Source organism: Helianthus annuus, chromosome 10 (assembly GCF_002127325.2).
Source record: "Helianthus annuus cultivar XRQ/B chromosome 10, HanXRQr2.0-SUNRISE, whole genome shotgun sequence".
Taxonomy (NCBI): Eukaryota; Viridiplantae; Streptophyta; class Magnoliopsida; order Asterales; family Asteraceae; genus Helianthus; species Helianthus annuus.
The window spans coordinates 175,059,488-175,083,137 of record NC_035442.2 but is presented as its reverse complement, the minus strand read 5'-3'; the positions used below and the strand labels follow the sequence as shown (position 1 = coordinate 175,083,137).

Genomic DNA, 23,650 nt, shown 5'->3' with positions numbered 1-23,650 from the left:
GGCCGTGGCCCTGGCACGGGCCTTCTAAGAACCGCCCCTGGACTCCTGGACAAAAATTACTAACAAGAAGTTTCTATTCATTAAGAAATCTAAAAGATTCACTAGATAGTAACTTTAAATATTTGGTATTCATATAAATGTCTATCATTGATGCTTATCTTCATCAAAGATGACATTTTAACAAGAAACATTTTAACCGGGTGGGCGTAAACAACCACCCGGAAGAAGAAATCTAAACTTTTCTGCATTTTTTATCAAGTATGTTGGAAGATGAACTGCTGAAGCGGTATGAGGTATTGAACCCATCTTCCCGATCAAATTCTTGAAAGTATATTCTTCGGGTAACATATCGTAAAGATCATCTCCATTACAAATCTTTTCTTGGATTCTCGAATGATCCAAATGTTGTTTGCTTTTCACACGGTCTGCATGGCTGTATGCTGTCATTTTTGTTACAAACTCACTCAAATACTTAAAGCAGAAGCTGCAATGCCATCCTGTATCCGAAAGAACAAGATCCGTTTGGCGTGAATGCTTATATAGAGTATGCTGATTGTACACATGACTCGTAGCTTTCCATGTGGGGTCCGTTGGGAACTCGAACGAATACAGATACTTTTTCATATCAAGATGCAACACAGGCGGCAAACCGTCACACCATTGAAGCAACTTAATAGTATTTCGACTTGGAATCTCGTCAGCATCCGCTACAATGAGTAGATCACCGTCAGAAATCCCCGAACTACGAATCAACGTGTTCATGGAAATGCGATGATGCGCCTCTACAGAAAACGGGCTTACACGTTGCCCTTTAGACGCCAACTTACCAGGAAGAAACCCATAAACAATCTTCTCCTCAAAGCGTGAAAACCGCCCACGATTAGACGCAAAGGTGAGAGCTTTCGGGAGGCCCGTAAACGTTGCATTCGATTCAAGAATAATGAATTTGGTGACATAAGGATCAAGTTCACCCCATCTAACTTCCAAAAGGTCAAGCTCATTGCTGAATATGATAGCATCGAACACTCTACGCGCTTCCTTCCTTAATTTCCATCCATGGAGACGACATAACTTCCCCATCGAAGTGTTTTCAGCGTAATAATGCGGTAGATACGTTAACGGGCGCGGCGGTGTGTCCCAAATGGGCCTCAGGAAGTATGTGATCTTCTCATAGTGGTTAAAGATTGTGGTTAAACAAATTGGTATAAGCATTAAGATGATCAAACATCTGTATCCCGGTAGATGTCGTCTCGAGACGACTAATCTCGAACCCATAACCTAAAAAAAAATTAGGGCTTGACCGCAACCAGCATGATCATCTACACAAGTAACACAACACACTAACTAATCAAAATCTTTAACTCATTCACACAAGAAAGATACAACAACAACAACAACCGTACCCAGTAAATCTCACAAATAACAAAGCTACTTATAAGTTCTGCGGAGGGTGGGATACACACAGACGTTGCCTCTATCCCTAGGGATAGAGAGGCTGCTTCCAGAGAAACCCTCGGCTCCAAAATTTACACAAGAAAGATAACAAAACCAATTCAAATGCATCACCAACAATCACTAGACTACAAGTTAGTTTCAGAACTAAAATTAAAGCAAACCCTAAACCATATGAAAGTCTTTTAGCCTTTACAAACACAATCGAATTTCGACCGACGGATAGCTGAATTAACCAGTGATCAAGAACTGAACAGACCCGAATCATGAAAATCAAACAAAAGATCAAAATCTGAACAATGTGTCAACTATGGATGAACAAGAAAAGAATACATGTAAAATTGTATGTAATGCATGAAGAAGAAGAAGATCAAGAATCTAAAGACAATACCTCAATCAGAACCGTTAAACTCAAAAACCCTAATCAGATTTTACGCCGATTTCATCAACTGTATGTTACAAATCGAAATTGAATAATAATAAGAATAATAATCGATCACTCAATATATAGAAAGATGGAAGCGGGACATTCAGATAGTGTGATCGTTGATCTTGTACAATCAACACTAAATATAAGTGAAAGTGGGTGTCGAATAAGAAACTGCCACGTGGATAAAATTAGGGGTTTGATTGTTTGATGAACTTTTGACCGTTGATTAGGTTGGGTGCTTGATTGTTACCGTGGGGTGAGAAGTAGGATGTTGTTAAGAAACCCGTTGGAGTACGTGTGAATTTATGGTAGGAGATGTAACCGATGTGTGTGTTTTAAAATGGGATTTGAATTTTTTTTTTTTTTTTGGATTGTACAAGAAAATTTGTTGTGTATACTTGTGTAAGTAACTATGTTTGTTGTTTGGCATATTGTTTGGTTTTGTTGTTTGGATTAGGTATTGTGTTTGGATTGATTGGGATCGGGTGTGATTTGGGAATAGTCGATGATTCGAGTATGTTTTTGTGCTTGTAGTTTGGTTTTGGGATTGTATTGTGTGTGCATTTTCTAGTTTTGATATTGATTTGTTTGTAAATTTTCCTCATCGCTACTTTTGTATTTAAGTATATATTCGATCAAATTGTTCAAAATATAAGAAGGAAAAAACAATTGTGTTTGTGGCTTCAAGATGTGTCGTTCTTGTAAGGTCAAGGTTTCGTTATAGACCCAACATCTCTTTTATTTGTCACTGATGCTATAGATGGGATCTCACTACGGTACGGTACTCTCATACGTCTTACCCCGTAGACATGACTCTAACGTCATCGTTGAGTGGCACCACCACACCATGACAAACCCCATTGTTTTAATACCAATGGTAATTGGTAAGACTTTACCCGTCATGAGCATGATATTGTTTTATGTTAAATCGTAATTTCGTCAGACCCTTAAGGTTTAATTTATAGAGTCGTACTAGAAGTCTAGAACATCGAAGAAGGACATGTATATTGGTAGTAATGTAGCTTTATCACACATGACCACAAAAATGGGATATGTTTTGCTTTTTACCTCAAAATAGTTTGTGTCTAGTAAGGTCACTGCTTCTTAAGGGAACCAACATTTCATTTATGAGTGATGTGTGGGGACACTCTATACTATAGGTGCAATCATCATCTATGAGTTTTGAATTTAATGTTTAATTTGCTTGTATCGTGAAATGTAAGCATTACACATGCATCCTACTTGTATGTTCATGGTGGACCATCTCTTTCTTTATGACGTATGACAAGCTAAATGATTATCTCTGCATATGACATTGTTTGGATAGATTGAGAACCATAGTACAAGTGCAATCATCATCTATGAGTTTGGCCTTTAATGTTTAATTTACTTTTATCGTGAAATGTATGTATTACACATCCATCCCTCGTTTTTACAATATAGATACTCTTACAACGCCAACATCTTCTTATATCTTATAGTATCAATCAATACAAATATAGTCAGTGAACAATGAGACTCAACATCTTCTTACGTGTCTAATTTGTTTTTTTTTCTTAATTAATCAAAAGCTTGTTGCTTGATGTTATTATAATTTGATACAAGTTAAAGTTATTATACTTGAAATATAAGTTTTGTTAATTTAAATTGTAATCCCTCTAAAAATACAGCAGATTTATCTCTCCACATTTTTTTATCGAAATCCTAATTTTTAATGGAATGATTTTGGGGATTGCTTATTGATCCAAAATTATCGGCCGTCAACAGTCAACACCGATCATAGTCAACTAAAAGCCAATGTTTGTGACTTCCAGTCTTCCACTCAAGCAAAGCCCACTAATTTAAGTCCGCTAACATGGCCGTCAACTCCAGTTAGTCCACTGTAGCCCATAATAGTGACTTCTAGTCTTTCACTAAATCATAGCCCACTAATTGTTCATGTTATCGGACAAAATTTTATGTTCGTGTTCGTTTGTTAAGGAAATGAACGTGTTTGTGTTTGTTTGTTAATTTTAGGCAGTGAATGAAAACGAACATTGATGAACACAAATGAGCACAAACTAATGTTCATGAACACAAATGGAGATAAACGAACACAAACAAACATTCATGAACATAATATATAATACGAAAACGAATATTGATGAACACAACTGAGCACAAACTAATGTTCATGAACACAAATGGAGATAAACGAACACAAACAAGCATTCATGAACATAATATATAATACACTAACACTTATTAAATATTTTATTTGTCGGAATATTGAAGTATCTAAATAAAAAATAATAACTAAAAACACTAATGAACTATCGAGCGCAAACGAACATGTTACTGAATGTTCACGAACATAAACAAACGAGTGCGACCTCGTTTCATGTTCAATCATTTAACTAAACGAATGAATATTATTTTTCGTGTTCGTTTGTTTAATAAATGAACGAACACAAACAAACTTCCCGACAAGCGATTTACGAACTGTTCGCAAAATGTTTGGTCCGTTTGCAGCCCTACTCATTAGGTCACAAAGGTTTGTCCTCCTTAGTGGAGACGTAGGTTCGATTCCCACTTTGACCATTTTCGAGGGACATTTGGGTGAAGGGACGAATGTGGCTTTAACCCCAGGTTCAAACCTGACAGGGGGTGAGGGTTTGCATATTCCATCTGGTTCCCGCGCATCAGGGGGCATAGTCTCATGGCGGTTGAGAAGTCAGCCTTGTACATAGCCCCGAGCAGGGTGGGTTTACACGTGAGATTCTTTGCCGTTCAAAAAAAAAAAAGTTAGACAATCCAACTCATGTTTCCTAAACCGCGCCATCTTTACTTGCTTTTCGATGCTACATTTGCGTCACATGAGATGTCGGACTCTCGTCTTGGTCATCCTTCGGATCATGTTTTTTTTCTCGTCTTTCATTCTTAGCATTTCACATAAGCTTTTGAACAACATTATAATTATTGTAGTGTTTCAAAATCTACTAAACTAGTAAGAGTCCCCACGCGTTACAGCGGGAATTCAGTCTATATCAGTTTTTTCCTTACGATACTGATACGGTACCCTGCATTCAGTATAGACGATACGTGTTTTACATTGATCAAAATTGTGAAGAACTAATATTACTAACAGTTCACATTGCATTGATACCGATGATGATGTTGTTCGGGCGGAATCGCCGTGATACCAATATTGTTGAGATGGTATTAGTTTAGTTGGTCACGGTTTCTCTACCATACCCACACTCGCTATAACTTACGATCCCAAAAACACTTTTGATGTGAATAAAACTTCATTTTCAATGAGACATATATTTAAATAAATAAAAATAAACATGTCCCAATCTGTGTATTAGTAACGGTTCTAATAGTACCGACACTAACATCGATATTGTTTAGTTGAAATCCACGTGGTATCGATATTCTTGGTAAGGAATCAGTTTCCTTCGTCACGGTACCGTACAATGCTAACATTCGCAATAGCTTGCCATATAAAAGATATACTCTATTGCGTATACTACTTTGTTTTCAACAAAAGTTGTGAAAAAATCATAAAAACGAATAAATATATTGTCAAAAAATAACATCTATAATTACAAATTAAAATATAAGATCATGTGTAGTGGGGCATTATAGGGCGTTATAGGGCAAAAAAAACTCCCCCTTCCCCATTACATAGGGCATTATTTTTGAAAAAAAAAATTGGTGGGGCATTAAAACGCCTAACATGGTTTGTGGAATGGTTGACTGGGTTTGACCCACCAATGAGAAAATAGTTTGTTTTTTTTTTTTTTGTTTAATGATTGGAAGGGGCATTATCATGCATTATTCCCACTACGCCACTTTTGCAATAACGCCACATGCTGACTGGACTGCCACGTGTCGTATAATGCCCCATGGTGGGGGCATTATTTTGTTTAACCACTACACATGGTCTAAGTATAAACATGTTAAATGGAGTATAAGAAATAATAAAAGAAATTTAAGAAGGGTCAACACATGATAGAATATAATTTTGTAGGACAAATTATTTGTTTAAGGTGAAACTTTAAATCAGAAGAAAACATAAAAAAACAGAAAAATTGTCTAGCTAGCAGGAATCAAACAAAAAAACTTAGTTTTCTATAGGAACAATCACAATGAACCGAGCTAATGTGAATTTCAAAATTCATTCGAAAAAAATAAAAGCATTTTTATTAGAATATTATTATAGCTAATGTATAAATTTACGATTTTAAAAGCATTTTGAATATAATAATAATATAACTACTATACTTATCCTTTTATTGTAAAGAAATATAATATAATAGGATTACCTTTTTATTTGTGTGTAACTCATTAGACACGTAACTTCTCATTCAAATCATTGTTATTTTATTACTTTCTGTTGCAACACAGTGATACCTAGTCCAATACCGAGGCTTGGTATCATAAACTTACCGATCCTCTAACACTGTAGTGTGACAACATTAGAGCTACAATTATCTAGAAGTCAATCATGTAATGTGTTTCATCATTGCACGAAACATTAATTCAGGAGGAAACCCAATAAGTTTGCGAAAACCTCCTCATAGAAATCGAACCCAGAACCTCATGATCCTTAAACTTTATCCCACCTCAAAAATATCAGTAGGCTATAATGTCATTGACTATTAGTCCATAATATGATCACACAAAATAAAATGTACTTTTATTACTTTAAAAACGATAAAACTATGAAAAAGTGATAATTCTGATTAATTCATATGGAAAATTATAAAAATGTCTGTTGAACAAACCTGTTTTCAAATTTGTCACCCTCATCCGTCTTTGGAGGGACTCATCTGGCTTGGATGCGTCCATATGCAGACCCTTTAAACACTCAATAAAAATTGAACACGTGGCGTTTTGCATGTGGGCCCCAGACGCATCCTACTTTTAATGCATCTCTTTCTCCCTCCTCTCTCTCTCTCTTCTCTTGCCCGACGCATCCCTGGCTCCACCCACCTACCATCCATTTTTTGTAGTTCTTGCACAAAACGGTTCATCAAAACTGGGCTTCAAAAACTAAAGTCATAATAGTCAAAAACAGAAATGTGGTCACGTGTCCATTTTTTATTGGGTTTCGCTCTAAGTACACATCCCGTGCTTGAAGGACGCATCCCGCGCATGATGCGCCGCTCCAAAGACGCAGGAGCGTGACAAATTTGAAAACAGATCTGGTCAACAGACATTTTTCGTAATTTTTCCTATTTCATATTGTTAAAGTCAACGAACAACTAGCCACTGTACGGAACTTAAAAGTCAAACATGTATATTTTATTTTTTGCAGCAAAGATATTCTTTCAAATGGGAATGGCATCCTCATTTCAATTTAAGTTCGAGTGGTTTGAACCCCGCTCGAACGAGTCTTGAAGGTTCATAAAAAGCAGTGGCGGCTTTGATGGTGTGCGGGGAGGACTTTCGCACAAGCCCTGTGATTTCAAGGGGCACCTGATTTAAAAAAAAAATCCGATATATATATGTTATTTTTTTTAAATAGTAAACACATAGGCCCATTGACAAATTATTTTTCATGGTTTAGAATTTAGCCCATTTGACATTAGTTTTATTGAGTTCAATACTAATTTGATTTTTCTAATAATAATAAAACATTACGAAATGACACACTTTTCAAGCTTGAACTGAGTTTGTGAATTCTTAGAAACGCCATTGATAAAAAGGTTGTGAACCACTAGAATGATGGCGCTCATAGGCCACAAACATTTTGTTTCCCACGCTTGTTATCGTACAAGTCCAAAGATGTTCTTTTTGAGGTTGCCAAATCTCAAACTTATGATTACTAAGTTAACTTTTATTAGAATAAAATAATCAATGATTTGTGCTAAACGTAACTTTAATATTGCTTTACTAAATATATATCCCCTACTAAATCAGTCACATCTTATTAAAAATAGGGTGCGTTATACGTTTAACATCAACCTAATAAATCCATATAACAAAATGAAAACCCATTTAACTTGTTCAACTACATACAACAAAGATCAAGTCAAATACTACATACAATAAAAACTAACACTAGTACTAAATTACCATTACATTTTAATCACCAAACACATGTAAAGATCAAGTCAAATACTACACTATATACATTCCCCTGCTTCAAATACCTAAATCTTAAGTGTTTGTTATCGCGATACAACGCGTGTTGCCATAAGCGCGAAAAAACCCAAAGATTTTTCCTCTTTTGCTAGACATAACACGAATCAAGAGACCGGAATAAGATTAACACCATTCTTCATCATCTTCTTGAATTCTTGAAAATTGATCATACCATCACCATCGGTATCGACTTTGCTAATCATCTTCTTACAATCCTCCAACTTCTTACCTTCCTTAAACCCCAATGAATCCAAAACCAATCCCAACTCTTCAACACTTATAAGCCCATTTTTATCCCCATCAAACACATCAAAAGCATCTTTCAAATCACCATCTCCATGATCAAAACTTCCATCACCACTACCCCCCTTGTTTCCATCTTCATCTTCTTCACTCATCATGGACTCAAAAAGCTCACAAAACTCGTCGAAATCGATCAATCCATCGCCGTTAACATCCACCCTTTGAACCATTTCCAACAAGTCTTTATTACTTGTTGACACCCCAATGTTCTTTAGTGAGTCAGATAACTCTTGTTTTGTGATGAACCCATCTTTGTTCTTGTCAAAAGTGGCGAAAACACTCTTTAGTTCGGCTTTTCTTTCGCTTGAATCCGAATATTGATTCCTCCTCTTGTTCATCACCATCTTGTCGTCGTCGTTGTCGTTGTCGTTGTTGTTGTTGTTGTTGTTGTTGTTGTTGTTGTTGTTGTTGTGTTTTTCTATGGTTTGGTTCTTGAGTGAATCTTGATTGCTTGGAGATTGGAATCCAAATAAAGTGGCAATTTTTTTTGTGGGTATATGATAAAGAGTGGAAATAAGGCCAATTATGAAAAGAAAAACAAGAAAAAGAGTGGTTAATATAGCCATGTGAATGGAGTGAACTAGTGAAGAAGAAGAAGAGGAAGGTGCAATGAAACAGGTTTGTGTTTGTGTGTTTGTGGATGAATAGAAGATGATGAGAAGTGTGTTCACCTTTCACGCGGTTTTTGATATCTTTATTATTATTATTTTTTTCTTTATTTCTTTATTTATTGCTTTTACTTTTCAGTTTTGGTATAATTAATTCTTGCGTGATGAGTAAGATCCCACAAAACGCGTAAACTGAATTAACTGAAATTTTGATTTTAATTTTTTATAAAAAACAAAAAATAAAAAACAAAAAACAAAGAATGATTTTAACTTTTTATACAAAAACAAAAAAACAAACAATGATATTTTTATTTTGAGTAAACTGCTAAGATGGTCTCTAAAGTTTGGTCACTTTTTTAACTTTAGTTCAAAACTCAAATCTTTTAAATCTGGGTCCCAGTGGTTTCAATTTTGTTGCTATTTTCATCCAAAATCAAAATCAGGTCAGATTTTTTAGTTAACATCCAGTTTTTTTGTCTTTTTCCTCACTTTTAATGAAGAGCAAAACGGTCTTTTAATGTCTTATTATAAAAAATTTAAAAAATCTGACTATTTTACCCATCATTAAAAGGGACGAAAAAGACAAAAAACTGGATGTTAACTGAAAAATCTGACCAGATTTTTGCTTTTGGATGAAAATGACAACAAAATTGAAACCATAGTGTCCCAGATTCAAAAGATTTTATTTTTAAACTAAAGTGTTATTTTTGAACTAAAGTGTTAAAAATGATTAAAACTTAAAGACTATTTTGACACTTTACTCTTTTATCTTTAATAAAATCTCAGAAGTATAATAATAATAACAATAATAATAATAATAACTCTTATTATAATAAATAATTACAAGAAAATGTCGTACTAGAAGTGCTCTGACATTTATATGTTCCACTAATTTTAATTCAAATATTAATTTTTAATTAATTCCTAAGGTATAAGAATATATATGTTAAATCCTTATATAATCTATATCTCTTATTATATACATAATAAATAAAAATCTTATGGGTTACATTGCATAATTCTAATCAACCGTAATTTTTGTTATTCCGCCTAAAATCATTACCCGTTTCAGATTTATCCGATTTCTTTTTCAACATCTCTTCTAAGCGATATGAGATTTGCACAAATTGTTAATATTATAGTCTTTGTATGACAACACAGCTGCTCTACATTTCAATCAGAGATGATATTTTACACTTAACCATTTGCATGTGTTTAGTATAAATATAAAGACATATAAAATAATAAGATGGATAATGATTTTAAAGAGCTATGATATCCATAGACGTGGTTAATGATAATGACATTGTCGTGAGATACAGAACCACATCTTTTTTTTTATATAGAGTGAATATAATAAGAGAAATGTTATATTTGTAGAATAAAGGTGTGTGATTAATTTATATATAACAATGACTATAATACTTTATGGTATGTAATATAATTAGATTAAAGTTAGGGATGAATAAAGAAAGGAAAGAAAAGCACACGCCATTGCACAAGTAGGGTTGGGTATCATATTCCAAAGGGAGACTTTGTGTAGACTTGAATTAGAAAGCAAATTATATAATATATTCATGAACATTCATGAACAATTACATTACAATAAAATAACTTATATTTGACTAACAATAATGCATTTAATTGTGAGTGCACTACTGCCCCCAAACGATATTCTTTGTTGTTGACAAGCACATACACACCAATTTAATGATTGTCAACTACCAACTTACATGATCTTGATGTCTTTTTATCAATCTAAAAGACTAATTTTAGAATAAAACTTAATATATTCATAACCTGAAATTTCTGGCTAAACCAAAAAAAAAACTAAGCACCCTTCGAAAATCGATAACTAATTTGATCAACATGATCGGTTATGGTATTATGATAGCCGAAGTGTTTAGTTTAAGACAATAACCGAACCAAACTGAACAAATATGAACCATGCTCAGGGGCGGTTCCAGTATATAAAGACTTGACTCCAAGGAACCCATCCGGTTTGCAGTTATTAGTGAGAACATTTATGTTTGGTCATATGAAATTGTAACATCTACCAAAAGAAACCCACTAGAAAAAAAATTCTTTGATCCGCCACTGATCATGCTCAGATCCGATTTTACTTGGATGCCCTATTTCATGGTTGTGTAAAATCACCTCCTTTGCACAAGCGGATTAATGAAACTTAAATACATGGGGCATCGGGCACAACTACTAACAATATACATCAGAGTTGCGTAACTGGACAAAACATATGGACATTACGGGTCGTGTTGTCTAAGTAGTATCCATAGAATCACATCTCATTATTTATCATAACCATAGAATTATTTTGTTGAATGATAAATATCCCTCAAAATTTGAATCATATCGTGTTTGTCCCACAAAATTTCACAATATTAAATATACTCATTTTCACATTCTACAAGCATTATCTTATGTAAGGATTTAGGTTATGAGAATTTGAAAGATTCTGAGATGGAGAAGTGTAATGGTTTTTTAGAAATTGTGTATGATAAAATGAGTAAGTATAAAATTTAGTATTTTAAGTTGGTATATTTAATATCAATCTGTTTGATTGGATACGTATGAATATGATATTGTGAAAGTTTTATATGTATATATGCAATTGCCCATAAAACAGGGCAACTAACAACACCTCATATTGATATTGGCATATTGCATCTTGAAGATATGCTACATTCCAAATGAAAATCCATACTTGAAATTTTAAATCTTGAGACCACAGGCGATGGTGAAATATAATAGCACAAAATAAAGATGCTACCGTGAATATATGATATCCTGGTGGTTAAGTTGTGTGCTCAAAACCAAATGGTTCTAGGTTTAAATTCCGCAAGATGCAAATATTGGAATATTTATCGTAGAAAATCTAGAAATTGTTGTTAAAAGTGTACATGGGTATACCCATAGGTATCTGGTATATGCGTTTAGGGTTTATATGTTGTTAAAATTTACCTATTGGGATGTCGTTACATGTTTTTACCTGGACTGGATCTTAAACTCACCTAAAAATTCGACTTGAAAATAAAACAATCAACTACACTTTCAAGTTTCTAACAACTCCACATCGTATTATATAATATGAAAATAGGACCTCTTTATTTATGAAAAGGACAAGGAAACATTGGAAAAAAGGAAAAGGTGAGGCGTGGTTGCCATGGTTAACCACGATCTACCTCCAAGGGGGCAGTGTAGCGTGTGATTGATGGTCCTAGGTGGCCCAACCCACACCCTTCCATGGCTTCTAACTAAAGAAGTCCACTAAAAATTTCAATCCAAATCAAAGCTAAATTACATACGACAGATTGCCATTACTTCCATAGTTTTCACAGCAAAGTGCAATGCCAATAGCTCTTGAAGGTTTCATTCAGAATGTGCCCATGTATTTGCACAAACTTCAACAATTAGCATACTACTAGTATTTAGTTACTTATCATAACCATAGAGTCATACAGAATTAAAAGTCAAACCAAAGATTGGACTTGACCAAAACATTTTAGATGTTAACAAAGTCAAACAGTCTTGCACGTGTCCTCCTATTGTTTCAGAATTTCAACCTAGAAAACCAACAAAACAGAAATTAAGATATGCTTGTTAGTTTAAGTCATTTCACAAAATAAAAGGTCAGGTGAGTTGTTACCGGAAGCAAGCTCTCAAAATTTTCCCTAACCCATTTAGCATATTCCTTATCAAGCCCTTTACCACTCTCCTTAGACAGATGTGGCCAAATACTAGACAGTGGTTGATTAGGATATCTCACTACCGTAACTCTGCGACCATTCTCAACGTGGTTTTCGAACCAAATCTCTGAGACTCACATTAGGATTCGCCATCATTAGAATGTAATGGATAAATATACCCCGCCAAGCAGGGATACGAATTTTATAAAAAAAAAAATGAAATGAAATCTTTTATTATAATATTTCCTTTCAATGCAAGACAAAGTAATTTTTTATTTTTATTTGTTTGTCTAGCTCTAAAACTACCAACATTTATACAAATATCACATTAAATTCCTATTAGGCTTAAGCGAAGAGGTGAATGTAACTCAAACGATGGAGTGGAACAGATTGTTACCTGAACGGTCATATGCATACGCTGCGGGATCCACACGGTAAGTGCGCTTGGAAACATATCTTCGAGTACCTATTAGTTAGATACAAACAAATTGTTCAATAGGAACGTGGTAAAAATAAAAATACATGGTACATTGTTACTTATTATTATTATTATTATAACCATGTAGGGTTAGGATGAGTTCATTAGATTCACAATGAACCTAACTATATATATATGTGTGTGTGTGTATAGAGAAGAATACACAGGACTTGAAACTATAGAAACTGAATTAAGGATTAAGTTCCTCTATCGAATCCAGATATAGCTTAACAACCCAACCCAACGCAACGAAACGAGAAGTTACCAGTAGCTGCCGATGCAGAGTTAACAAGATCATTCTCACGAGGGCACTTGAGAGCCTTTCTATCTATTGATTGATTAACAAGAAAAGATTAAATGAATCCAAAAAGCTTAGACAAAAAGGAACTTGCTTGCTCACTATACATACCAGCCAAAATCTTGAAAATGGGTGCTCCTCCAGTCAGTTGAGCATTTGTGGATAAGATAGAATTGATACGAAAATCTTCGATCGGGCGAGGGCGCCTGGTACCGCTTCTTCTTCTTCGACCTATTGATTAAATAAAAATTGACGATGAGAGCGATTAGATTGATCCAAAGATGTTGACAACTTGGTAGGGCATGAGTTCACCTTTTGTAGGTACCAGACCACCCGAAAGCAGTGAATCCATAGCAGCAACACAACCCTTAACGTTTTCGTGATCTGCATGTATATTTTAACAACAACATGTTTTGTAAACAGATGCTACTCTATAAAAAATTTAGGAAAAAGAATAACAATAAAAAAATTTAGGAAAAAGAATAAAACAAAGGAGGCTTGGCCGATTAATCAATTACGTACCTTTTTCGTCTTCCATCGATCAATCGAGAGAGGGAAACTCCAATTTTTCAATTTAGGGTTTGTATGTAGGTAGTAGGAATTTGGAGATTTCTTATTTATATATACATACTTTCACTTTGCCCCCTCCAAATCACAAAACGTTCTCTCCTAACTTTACTTTTCTTTTTTTCTTAAACAAACTTTTTACGCTAAATTTTATTTATTTATTTACTAGGTTAGAACCTCATGTAATACACGGGTTGAATGTTTTGTATTCTGTATATTTAGCGGGTAGCGTCTTGCTACAATTAATAAAATAATTTTTGTCGGCCGTTTCAAAAAAAAAAAAAAAATACACGGGTTGAATAAATGTAATTTTATATACTAAATAATAATAAAAAATATATATTTAAAAACCTCGTTTATTACACAGTTTGAATAAATATAATTTTTTTATACCAAATAGTAAAACAATATATCTAGCTTTAAAAATCTTGTTTATTACATGGATTGAATAAATGTAATTTTATATATTAAATAATAAAAAAGTTTTATCTTTAAGAACTCCGTGTATTGTATGAGTTGAGTAAATTTAATTTTATATATTAAATAATGAAAAAAGTTACATTTTTAAGAAGCTCATGTATTGTATAGGTTGAGCACATGTAATTTTATATACCAACGATAAAAAGTTATATCTTTATAAACCCTGTGTATTATAAAACCTTTGAACTAAACTAACAAAATAGCCCAAACCTAGGGACTAAAATGACATTTAACTCTTTACATTATATTAATTGTTTAAATTTATTTAAATTGTATTTTATAATTATCTTTTAATTAATATTAGTTATAATTAAGTAGGAGATAGAGATGAGAAAACTAAAAAATAGATGGCTCCAGTGAATGACATGTGTCCGCTTATTGGTTTCTTTTATTATATAGTATAGATTTATGCTCTAAATATGCTTCACGCCTATATTCGTCATCCCATATCACTTTCACTTAGGAATGGCAATGGGCCGGGTATTAATAATCCCAAGCCCGTATCAGATTGTAATTCTTTGGTCCGTACCCGGCCTGTTACCCGTCGAGTATTTGTCAGGTATTCACCCATCGGGTATCGGGTATACCCATTAATTTGTTAAAAATATTTTTTTAAACTCTCATGTGCATTTTTACTCTATTATTTATATAATTTACTACTTTAATAACTACAACAAAGGAAAATATAACCAATAACATACAAACATATCATATTCAAATGCATATTTGAAACATATATCTGCATAATTAACTAATTAATGTACTACTACTTTGGAGCACATAATGTCAGTTTATATAATTTGCATTTAATTGAACACCAAACATGAAAAATAGTAGCATTAATCAGAACCCAAGTAATCTCCCTAACAACTTGAAATGTGTTTCGAAAATTCCAAAACTAACACATATTTTTAATCTGCATAGAAACAACATAACTAAACATAAAATCTTGTGTTTGTATGTTAAAGTCTTGAAGACAAACAACAAAGCAAAATAATATGAATAAGTGTATGTGCTAAAGTTTATATAATGGAAAATTAAATTTAAAATAATATGCTTTTTGGGTATTATTCGGGTAAACGAACTGGGTATCGGGCGGGTATCGCTAAATCCCATACCCATACCCGTACCTGAATATTTATATATTTTTAATCCCATACCCGACCCATACCCGTCGGGCTTCCGGTATAACCGGCCCGTATGTTTTAGGTTTCGGATATACCCGTCGGGCTTGGGCTTTTTTGACATCCCTACTTTTACTTGATATCTATTCACCATCTATATATTTATTTATTCATTCTAAGTGTATAAAAATGTTTTAAATATTATATATATACGTGGTGTTTGTGAGTAGGATAATATACATATAGATACGTATAATGGAAGAATTCCACTATTAAACTAAATTTAGATACAAATTGCAACATCTCAACCCGCAATAGGCTAATATGCCACTCTTACATATATCAAAACCAAATTTATAGTTATCTCATAATTATAAAACACATATAAAACATATTATGATAGTACTAAACATATGTGACCACACGTAACAATAAATCGGTCATGTAATACATAAGCATCCACGAGCCTAAACAAAGGGGTTCACAACTAGCTAGTCCATGTACTAAGGAGACGGTGCGTATAGGCGTACACACACTATTCCATCTTAAACATGAGTCATAGTTAAGATCGATCTATTCGCCTCTAAGTGGCCAAGGTACTAATCAAAGTACAAGTTAGAAACGTCAATCGCCCTAACAATCACGTCCACTGTCCCCATCACCACAGATCACCACAGAATGCCATCATCCCAATGTCTGGTCCGACTTCACCACCATCACCAGAATAGAGCATCGCCCATCTTCACCAAGACTAGTGTAATAATAGTTAGGGATGAGCACGGTACCCGTTCGGTACCAAACCGGTACCTAAAAACGGGAATAGTGGGTACCGTTACCAGTACCGAATACACCGGTTCGGTACCGGTATATACAGGTAAAACACCGGTACCGGTACCTGTATTTACCGGTACCGAAAAACGGGGAAAGTGGGTACCGTTACCAGTACCGAATACACCGGTTCGGTACCGTACCAGTACCGAAAAACAGGGAAAGTGGGTATTAGTACCAGTACCGGTACTGAATATACCCGGTACGGTTCGGTACCTGTACCTGGTACCAAATGCTCATCCCTAATACTAGTCCCGGTTATTTTGATTAATGATACTATTGTTTAGTGATATGTAGTTATGACATGGATACATATAATTATGGTTTGGATGTGTTTATATTTGCTTAACTTAAACTTTTGTTATGTATAATTACGGTTAGGATGATGATTATTATTTGGATGTTTTAAACTTTTGTTATGTATTATGGTTAGGATGATGACAGTTTTTTTTAACTTCTTTATTATTCGCATGTCGCGTTTCTGTGCCCCCTTACAACCCGTTTGTTGAGACACGCTAATACCAATCCGACCCCTATTGTGCTGAATTATATCAATAAATATAACATAACTTCTTCTACAACTATCCCCTTCTTTATTTCAAATACTTTTATCTAAAGGAAAAGGACAAAGAAACATTGGAAAAAGGAAAAGGTGAGGCGTGGTTGCCGTGGTTAACCACGATCCAGCTCAGGGGCGGATCTTATGTTGTCCGAGCCGTAACACGGGCTACGGCTCAACTTTTTATCCGTAGTGTAAATTTTTTTTTTCAGTTTTTATACCAAGGATACCCCTAAACAACTACGAGGACACCCCTAAAAAAGAGTCTATAAGCCCAAATCAATTGGAAATAATAAGCCAAAATCCCAATTGCCCAATATGTTAGCCCAAAATAATAAAGATTGTAAATAAATAAATAATTGCCAATTGCCTTGAAGTTTTAATGCACGACACGGCACAACTACGAGGATACCAATCAATTGAAAATAATAAGCCCAAATCGCAATTGCCCATTTCGTCACACTATAAGTGATGGTGATAAATTTGTAAACTTGAATAGAATAAGTGATCTTGCGCGTGTTATGGTTGAAACGGGAACGCATAGTTCTTTTCCTTCGGTTTATCGGGTAGTGAAGCTAGCTTTGCTTTTACCGGTTGCAACCACAACCGTTGAAAGATGTTTTTCGAAATTGAAGCTTGTCAAGACGGATTTATGCAATCGAATGGGCCCAAAATTTTTGAACAATGCTATGGTTTGTGCGGTCGAAAAGGATTTTTTACGTGAAGTAAAAGACGACGATGTGATGGAACGATTTCAAGCTATGAAAAAAAAAGAGAACAAATTTATTAGATATTTGTTTTACTTTATTTATTTAATGTCGTTTTTTAATATTTTATGATTGCACGGTGAAAAAAAAAAATTAGGATACCTCTGAGTTAATGTTCTAGTTCCGCCACTGATCCAGCTCCAAGGGGGCGGTGTAGCGTGTGATTGATGGTCCTAGGTGGCCCAACCCACACCCTTCCATGGCTTCTAACTAAAGAAGTCCACTAAAAAATTCAATCCAAATCAAAGCTAAATTACATGACAGATTGCCATTACTTCCATAGTTTTCACAGCAAACTACTAGTACTAAGTTACTTGAGAGTCAGTCAGTCATAACTAAAAGTCAAACCAAAGATTGGATTTGACCAAAAGAATTTAGATGTTAACAGTATAATCCTTCTTGCAGGTGGTTTTTTTCCTACTATTTCAGAGATTTGCAACCTAGAAAACCAACAAAACAGAAGAGCAATTAGGATAGGATACGCTAGTTAGTTAAAAGTTGATAAAAGGTCAAACGAGTTGTTACCGAAAGCAAGTTCCCATTTTGTTAGGCATCATCATCAGCAGCATCTTGACTTGGCCTAGACCAAGTAGAACCTCCTCGACGACCATATCTGACTACTTTAACTACGCGACCATTCTCAAAGTAATCTTGGAACCAAATATCTGAGGAGGAGGAGGAGGAGGATTCATATCACAGGTATTTCATTCATAAATAAATAAATAAAAATAAAGCCCGCCAAGCAGGGATATATAGGAGGAATCTGCAGTGATTGTTTGTTTGTTACCTCTACGAGCTGAAGGATCAAACGCACATGCATGTGCTAATGGATCCACATAGAGAGTTTTAAGCTTAACAACGACCCTTCTTCGAGTTTCTTCAGCTTTAGTACCTATTTATTAGGTATAAATAAATTGGGTTGTTCAATATGTAGGAGGAACATGAATAATAATAAAAACGACAAGTTACTTACTACCAGCAGCAGCAGAGTTAGCCTCAAGAGGAGGAGGGCACTTGAGAGTATTTCTATCTATTGATTGAATAACAAGAAAGAAAAGATTAGATGAATCAAAAAGCTTATTAGACAAAAGGTTGCTCACTATACATACATACCAGCCAAAATCTTGAAAAGGGGTGCTCCTCCTCCAGTCAGTGGAGCATTGGTAGCACCAAAATCTTCATCTTCATCCGACAGGGGCAGTGAATCCATAGCAGCAGCATCAGAAGCAGTTGCAGAGCTTGGATCCTCCTCCTGCCCCTTCCCTTTAACGTTTACGTGACCTACATGTATGTATATTTTAACAACAACAAGAAGAAGATGTATGTTTTATTTATTATAAACAAACAGATACTAACTACACTATTAAAAAAAATTTACGAAAAAGAAAAAACAAAGGAGGCCAGGCCGGGGTTACCATCATCATCATCAGTTACCGATCAAATTACGTACCGTCGTCGTCGTCGTCTTCCATATCTGATCCATGAGGGCGCTTGAGAGACTTTTTACCTATAATAAATAAATTAAAAGGAAGACAAGATCACATTCCGCTATCAAAACACCTATCGATTTATCAGTTACGTGTACCTTCTTCGTCTTCCATCATCCAGAGAGGGATTTTTCAATTTAGGGTTTGTATGTGTAGGTAGTAGAATTTGGAGATTTCTTATTTATATATACATACTTTCACTTTGCGTTTGCCCCCTCCAAATCACAAAACATTCTCTTCAAACTTTTTTTTTTTTTTTCTTAAACAAACTTTTTACCCTAAATTTTATTTAGAGTAAATTGCCACTAAATTGCCATTTTGGTCCATTTGGTTTGTCACTTTTGCCACTTTAGTTCAAAACTCAAATCTTTTGCATCTGAGTCTTTCTAGTTTCAGTTTTATTGCCATTTTGGTCTAAAAATGAAATCAGGTTATATTTTTCTGAGTAAATTGCCATTTTAGTACCTGAGGTTTGTCCAAATTTGCCATTTTAGTCCAAATAGTTTTTTTTCGCCTCTGGGTCCCTGACTTTTCTCTTTTGTTGCCATTTTGATCGCATATCCTAACTCCGTCCAAAAACCTCATTTTTAACCAGGGGTATTTTGGGGATTTTCAATTTAAATCTTTTCAACTGTCATTTTGATCCATTCTTTTAAAATATATTTAATAGAGTTAAATGCCATTTTAGTCCCTGTGGTTTGGGCCATTTTGCCAGTTTAGTCCAAAGGTTTCATTTTTAACCTGTGGGTCCAAAAAGGTTTCACAGTTGCCATTTTAGTCCACTGTGTTAACTTTATCCATTTTTTCTGTTAACGAGAAAGGCCAATTCGGTAATTTTGTATATAATTCTGTTAACTAAAAGGGCAATTCAGCCATATAAAATGACCGAATTGGTCTTCTCGTTAACAGAAAAAATGGGTGGAGTTAACCCAGGGGACTAAAATGGCAATGGTGAAACCTTTTTGGATCCACAGGTTAAAAATGAAACCTTTGGACTAAACTGGCAAAATGGCCCAAACCACATGGACTAAAATGGCATTTAACTCTATTTAATATATAAATGCACACACTTTACCCTTTCTCTCTTTGCGTGATCTCTCTCTCTCTCTCTCTCTCTCTCTCTCTCTCTCTCTCTCTCTCTCTCTCTCTCTCTCTCTCTCTCTCTCTCGTGAACACCCACACCACAACACCATTATCAGTCATCACCATCTATCTTTCAACACCATCACCATCCATAAACCCCTGTCGCCATCAAACCCCTGATAAAAACCCATCACTGCCACCATAACCTGCATCCCCAAGTCAGAACCCTAAAACACATCGGTGTCCGGTGAACATATCTGGCCATCATCACCATAACCTGCATCACTCATAACAGAGCCGATGGTTGTGGACATTAACAGTTGTGGGCATCAGGGGGTGGTCGATTGGTGGTGTTGTGGTAGTGGACTGGTGGTGGACGTTGACGGAGACGAAAGAGGAGTGGTGGCGTTCGAGAAAGTAAAATATTTGAGATTTAAATTGTTGTCGATCTTCATCTCTGCACCAGTAACCCTTCCACTGTCTTGAGATTGCGCCATCACATCTTGCCACACCCCTTGCCACCGGTAACCCACCACCGTCAGTTTGTTCCCAAGCAACTCGTTCAGCAGAATTTATTGCTAGTGGAAGTATTTTATGATTTAAGAAAGATAATAAGCCCATAGTCTTCAAAATCGTTAAGATCTGATGCTTCCAAGCCAAGTAGTTTTCACCATCAAGTTTAATTGAAATCAGATTAGCCAGATTAGCAAGATTAGGTATTGGAGGTCCTTGATTCGTTGAATTTGTTGTTGAATCGGTTGTGGATGTTGACATGATTAACAGGATGTGAATCAGATGGATTTCTGGTGTTGATTCAAATCTAATGATGATTCAGATCTGATGAGTTTCTGGATGAATTGACGAACAGATCTGAAGTTAATGCAGATCTGAAGAACAGATCTGATGTTGATTCAAATTTTTAGTTTTTCTGATTTTTTTAATTTTTTTTTTGAATTTAATAATAATAATAATAATAATAATAATAATAATAATAATAATAATAATAATAATAATAATAATAAATGAATTGGATCAAAATGGCAATTGAAAAGATTTAAATTGAAAATCCCTAAAATACCCTGGTTAAAAATGGGTTTTTTGGATGGAGTTAGGGTATGTGATCAAAATGGCAAAAAAGGGAAAACTCAGGGACCCAGAGGCGAAAAAAACTATTTGGACTAAAATGGCAAATTTGGACAAACCTCAGGGACTAAAATGACAATTAACTCTTCCTGCTATTTTGTAGAAGAGAGAGACAGAGGGGTATTTAAAATGACCATTTTGCCCCGAAGGAAAAGGACAAAAAACCAGGTTTTTTTTTGAGGAATCTGACCTGATTTAATTTTTGGACCAAAATGGTAATAAAAATGAAACCACAGGGACCCAGATGCAAAAACTTTGAGATTTGGACTAAAGTGGCAAAATTGCCCAAACCTAAGGGACCAAAATGGCAGTTTACTCTTTAAATTTTAAGCCATTTTTTATCTCAATCATTAACTAAAAGATATAAGGGCTTAAAACACTTCTTACACTTCTCACAAAACCACCCATTTTTACACTAACCCCACCCTATATGTATATATATATATATATATATATATATATATATATATATATATATATATATATATATATATATATATATACATATTCATAAAATTATACAACATATTAATATACTCGGTTTTGATACATGTAGATGGGTTCGGGTGATCGGATGTGTTTCACTTAATACTATATTCATCCCAAACCCGTGAAACATTTTGAAACTGATTGTATATGAAGTCTCATATCCGAATACCATCTTTCATGTTTCGTGTTTCAAGTGTTTTTCTTTTTCTTTTTTTTTTTTTTTTTGGTGTGATTGTGGGTTCTTTCATACTTTCACCTTCCTTAGGTATAAGTAAACATGTAAAAAAACGCTTTTAGAATCGAAACTAAAAAATAACTGAAACTAGTTTTTTAAAAAACCGGTTCAGGCTCAACCCGACACGGCGGTTATAGACCGGTTCTTCTTCGAGACATTTGTACCGGTTTAAAAACCGAACTGATTTAAAAAAAAAACTGGTTTAAACCAGTTAAACACCAAGCTTTTTTTTTGCACAACCCATTTTAAAACCAAACCGATTAGTACCAGTTCGGGTTCTCCTCATATCAAACCGGTTTTATTTGCCAAAAAAAAAAAAAGAAAAAAGAAATCGGTTAAAAACCCGGACCGGGTTTTTTAAAAAAAGCCAATTTGTACACTTCTATGTGTAAGTCCGCCAGATGGCCTTTCTAAAATCAATGTGGACTTGTTAAAGCACATATATAAGTGTGGGCTTTAGGTAAGTGGTCTAATAGATACTGGGCTACATGGACTATTCCAAAAAACTAAAGATATTATAATGTGGGCCTACATGGACTAAGGAGTATGCCCCCCCCCCCCCCTTCCTTTTAAGTTAAGAACTTATAAATTATAATGTAAATCTACTAATGCTTATGCGATAGTGCGATACCTACATCAAAATAACGAGGTTTTGGTTCTTTGCTTTGATAGGTTTTGCATAGCAAAAACGAGGCCCATGTGTTTACTATTGTAGTTGTACACTAACTAGTAGATGCCCCGCCCGCGTTGCGGGGCGATGGCTGAATAATGAGTGAGTGTTAGACAGCTCATTGACATGAAAAAACAATTAAATCGAGTCAACCAATTAAAACAAACATTTTTATAGTTTTGATAAAAAAAAAAACTAAAACAATGACAATATTGTAATTTTTAACTGAGGGAAAGTTGTATTCTTTTTACTGGGGTAAAATCGTAATTTGCCAAAAGTTAAAGTGATGGTAGTAGATTTGAATCAGGGGCAAAATTGTAAATTTTCACAGGGGCAAATTTGTAATTTTGAACTTGGGGTAACAGCGTAATATAAATTTAAACTAAGGGAACAATCGTAATTTTAAGCTAGAGGAAAAACCACAGTTTTATTTTGAATCGAGGGCAAAATCGTAATTTTGAGTTGGGGGCAAAAGCATCATTTTATTTTGAACTGGGGAAAAACGTAATTTTGAACTGATAGCGAAATTATAAAACCGTAATTTTAAACTGGGAGCAAAACTAAAAATGAGGTTTTTTGCCGAGGGCAAAAGCGTAATTTTGAGCTAGGGGCGAAATTATAATTTTATTTTGAGCGGGGGGCAAAACCGTATTTTTAAAGGAAGGACGAAAGCGTAATTTTAAACGGTGAATAAAATAAAATGAAAAGAAGTTTGGTCCAATAGGGGAGTGCCAGGCAGCTGCCTGGCACTATTCCCCCATCTTACATTTGTATATGTAGTCAATGAATGTTTGATGGCTTAGTACAGGG

The 23,650-nt window shown here is 34.6% G+C and overlaps 4 protein-coding genes across 6 annotated transcripts; all 4 read right to left on the bottom strand.

Annotated features, from left to right (window-relative positions):
• Positions 1 to 56: 56 nt before the first annotated feature.
• On the bottom strand, positions 57 to 1,971 carry LOC110886733 (beta-1,4-mannosyl-glycoprotein 4-beta-N-acetylglucosaminyltransferase). Its single transcript, XM_022134569.2, has 2 exons — positions 1,844 to 1,971; positions 57 to 1,319 (listed from the first exon to the last, which is right to left on the bottom strand). Exon 2 carries the CDS (start codon positions 1,273 to 1,275, stop codon positions 193 to 195), a length of 1,083 nt encoding a protein of 360 aa, XP_021990261.1. The 5' UTR covers positions 1,276 to 1,319; positions 1,844 to 1,971; the 3' UTR covers positions 57 to 192.
• Positions 1,972 to 7,843: 5,872 nt separating this feature from the next.
• On the bottom strand, positions 7,844 to 8,987 carry LOC110886734 (calmodulin-like protein 3). The gene has a single exon (XM_022134570.2). The coding sequence runs from the start codon at positions 8,884 to 8,886 to the stop codon at positions 8,122 to 8,124; it is 765 nt and encodes a 254-aa protein (XP_021990262.1). The 5' UTR covers positions 8,887 to 8,987; the 3' UTR covers positions 7,844 to 8,121.
• A 3,222-nt stretch (positions 8,988 to 12,209) lies between these two features.
• LOC110886735 lies at positions 12,210 to 13,987 on the bottom strand. 2 transcript variants are annotated; one of them, XM_022134571.2, is made up of 7 exons: positions 13,931 to 13,987; positions 13,721 to 13,792; positions 13,520 to 13,639; positions 13,376 to 13,438; positions 13,030 to 13,098; positions 12,593 to 12,759; positions 12,210 to 12,509 (listed from the first exon to the last, which is right to left on the bottom strand). In XM_022134571.2, exons 1-7 carry the CDS (start codon positions 13,944 to 13,946, stop codon positions 12,489 to 12,491), a joined length of 528 nt encoding a protein of 175 aa, XP_021990263.1. In that variant the 5' UTR covers positions 13,947 to 13,987; the 3' UTR covers positions 12,210 to 12,488. The 2 variants fall into 2 exon arrangements, with proteins under 2 accessions (XP_021990263.1, XP_021990264.1); XM_022134572.2 differs by having other exon boundaries at positions 12,490 to 12,567; positions 12,619 to 12,759.
• Positions 13,988 to 17,964: 3,977 nt separating this feature from the next.
• On the bottom strand, positions 17,965 to 19,426 carry LOC110883641. 2 transcript variants are annotated; one of them, XM_022131355.1, is made up of 7 exons: positions 19,319 to 19,426; positions 19,184 to 19,240; positions 18,847 to 19,014; positions 18,707 to 18,763; positions 18,521 to 18,625; positions 18,259 to 18,398; positions 17,965 to 18,173 (listed from the first exon to the last, which is right to left on the bottom strand). In XM_022131355.1, exons 1-6 carry the CDS (start codon positions 19,335 to 19,337, stop codon positions 18,280 to 18,282), a joined length of 525 nt encoding a protein of 174 aa, XP_021987047.1. In that variant the 5' UTR covers positions 19,338 to 19,426; the 3' UTR covers positions 17,965 to 18,173; positions 18,259 to 18,279. The 2 variants fall into 2 exon arrangements, with proteins under 2 accessions (XP_021987047.1, XP_021987048.1); XM_022131356.1 differs by having other exon boundaries at positions 18,710 to 18,763.
• Between the last annotated feature and the right edge of the window lie 4,224 nt (positions 19,427 to 23,650).

What these genes read in the sequence shown, in the direction of transcription:
- LOC110883641 (XM_022131355.1), bottom strand. An exon ending in GGAAGACGACGACGACGACG is followed by an intron (nt 19,015 to 19,183) that starts GTACGTAATTTG and finishes ACATACATGTAG; the next exon opens with GTCACGTAAACGTTAAAGGG. An exon ending in TGATCCTTCAGCTCGTAGAG is followed by an intron (nt 18,399 to 18,520) that starts GTAACAAACAAA and finishes CCTCCTCCTCAG; the next exon opens with ATATTTGGTTCCAAGATTAC.
- LOC110886733 (XM_022134569.2), bottom strand. Translation starts at nt 1,275, where the DNA reads ATGGGTTCGAGATTAGTCGTCTCGAGACGACATCTACCGGGATACAGA.
- LOC110886734 (XM_022134570.2), bottom strand. Translation starts at nt 8,886, where the DNA reads ATGGCTATATTAACCACTCTTTTTCTTGTTTTTCTTTTCATAATTGGC.
- LOC110886735 (XM_022134571.2), bottom strand. An exon ending in TGGTCTGGTACCTACAAAAG is followed by an intron (nt 13,640 to 13,720) that starts GTGAACTCATGC and finishes TTTAATCAATAG; the next exon opens with GTCGAAGAAGAAGAAGCGGT. An exon ending in CATTTTCAAGATTTTGGCTG is followed by an intron (nt 13,439 to 13,519) that starts GTATGTATAGTG and finishes ATCAATCAATAG; the next exon opens with ATAGAAAGGCTCTCAAGTGC.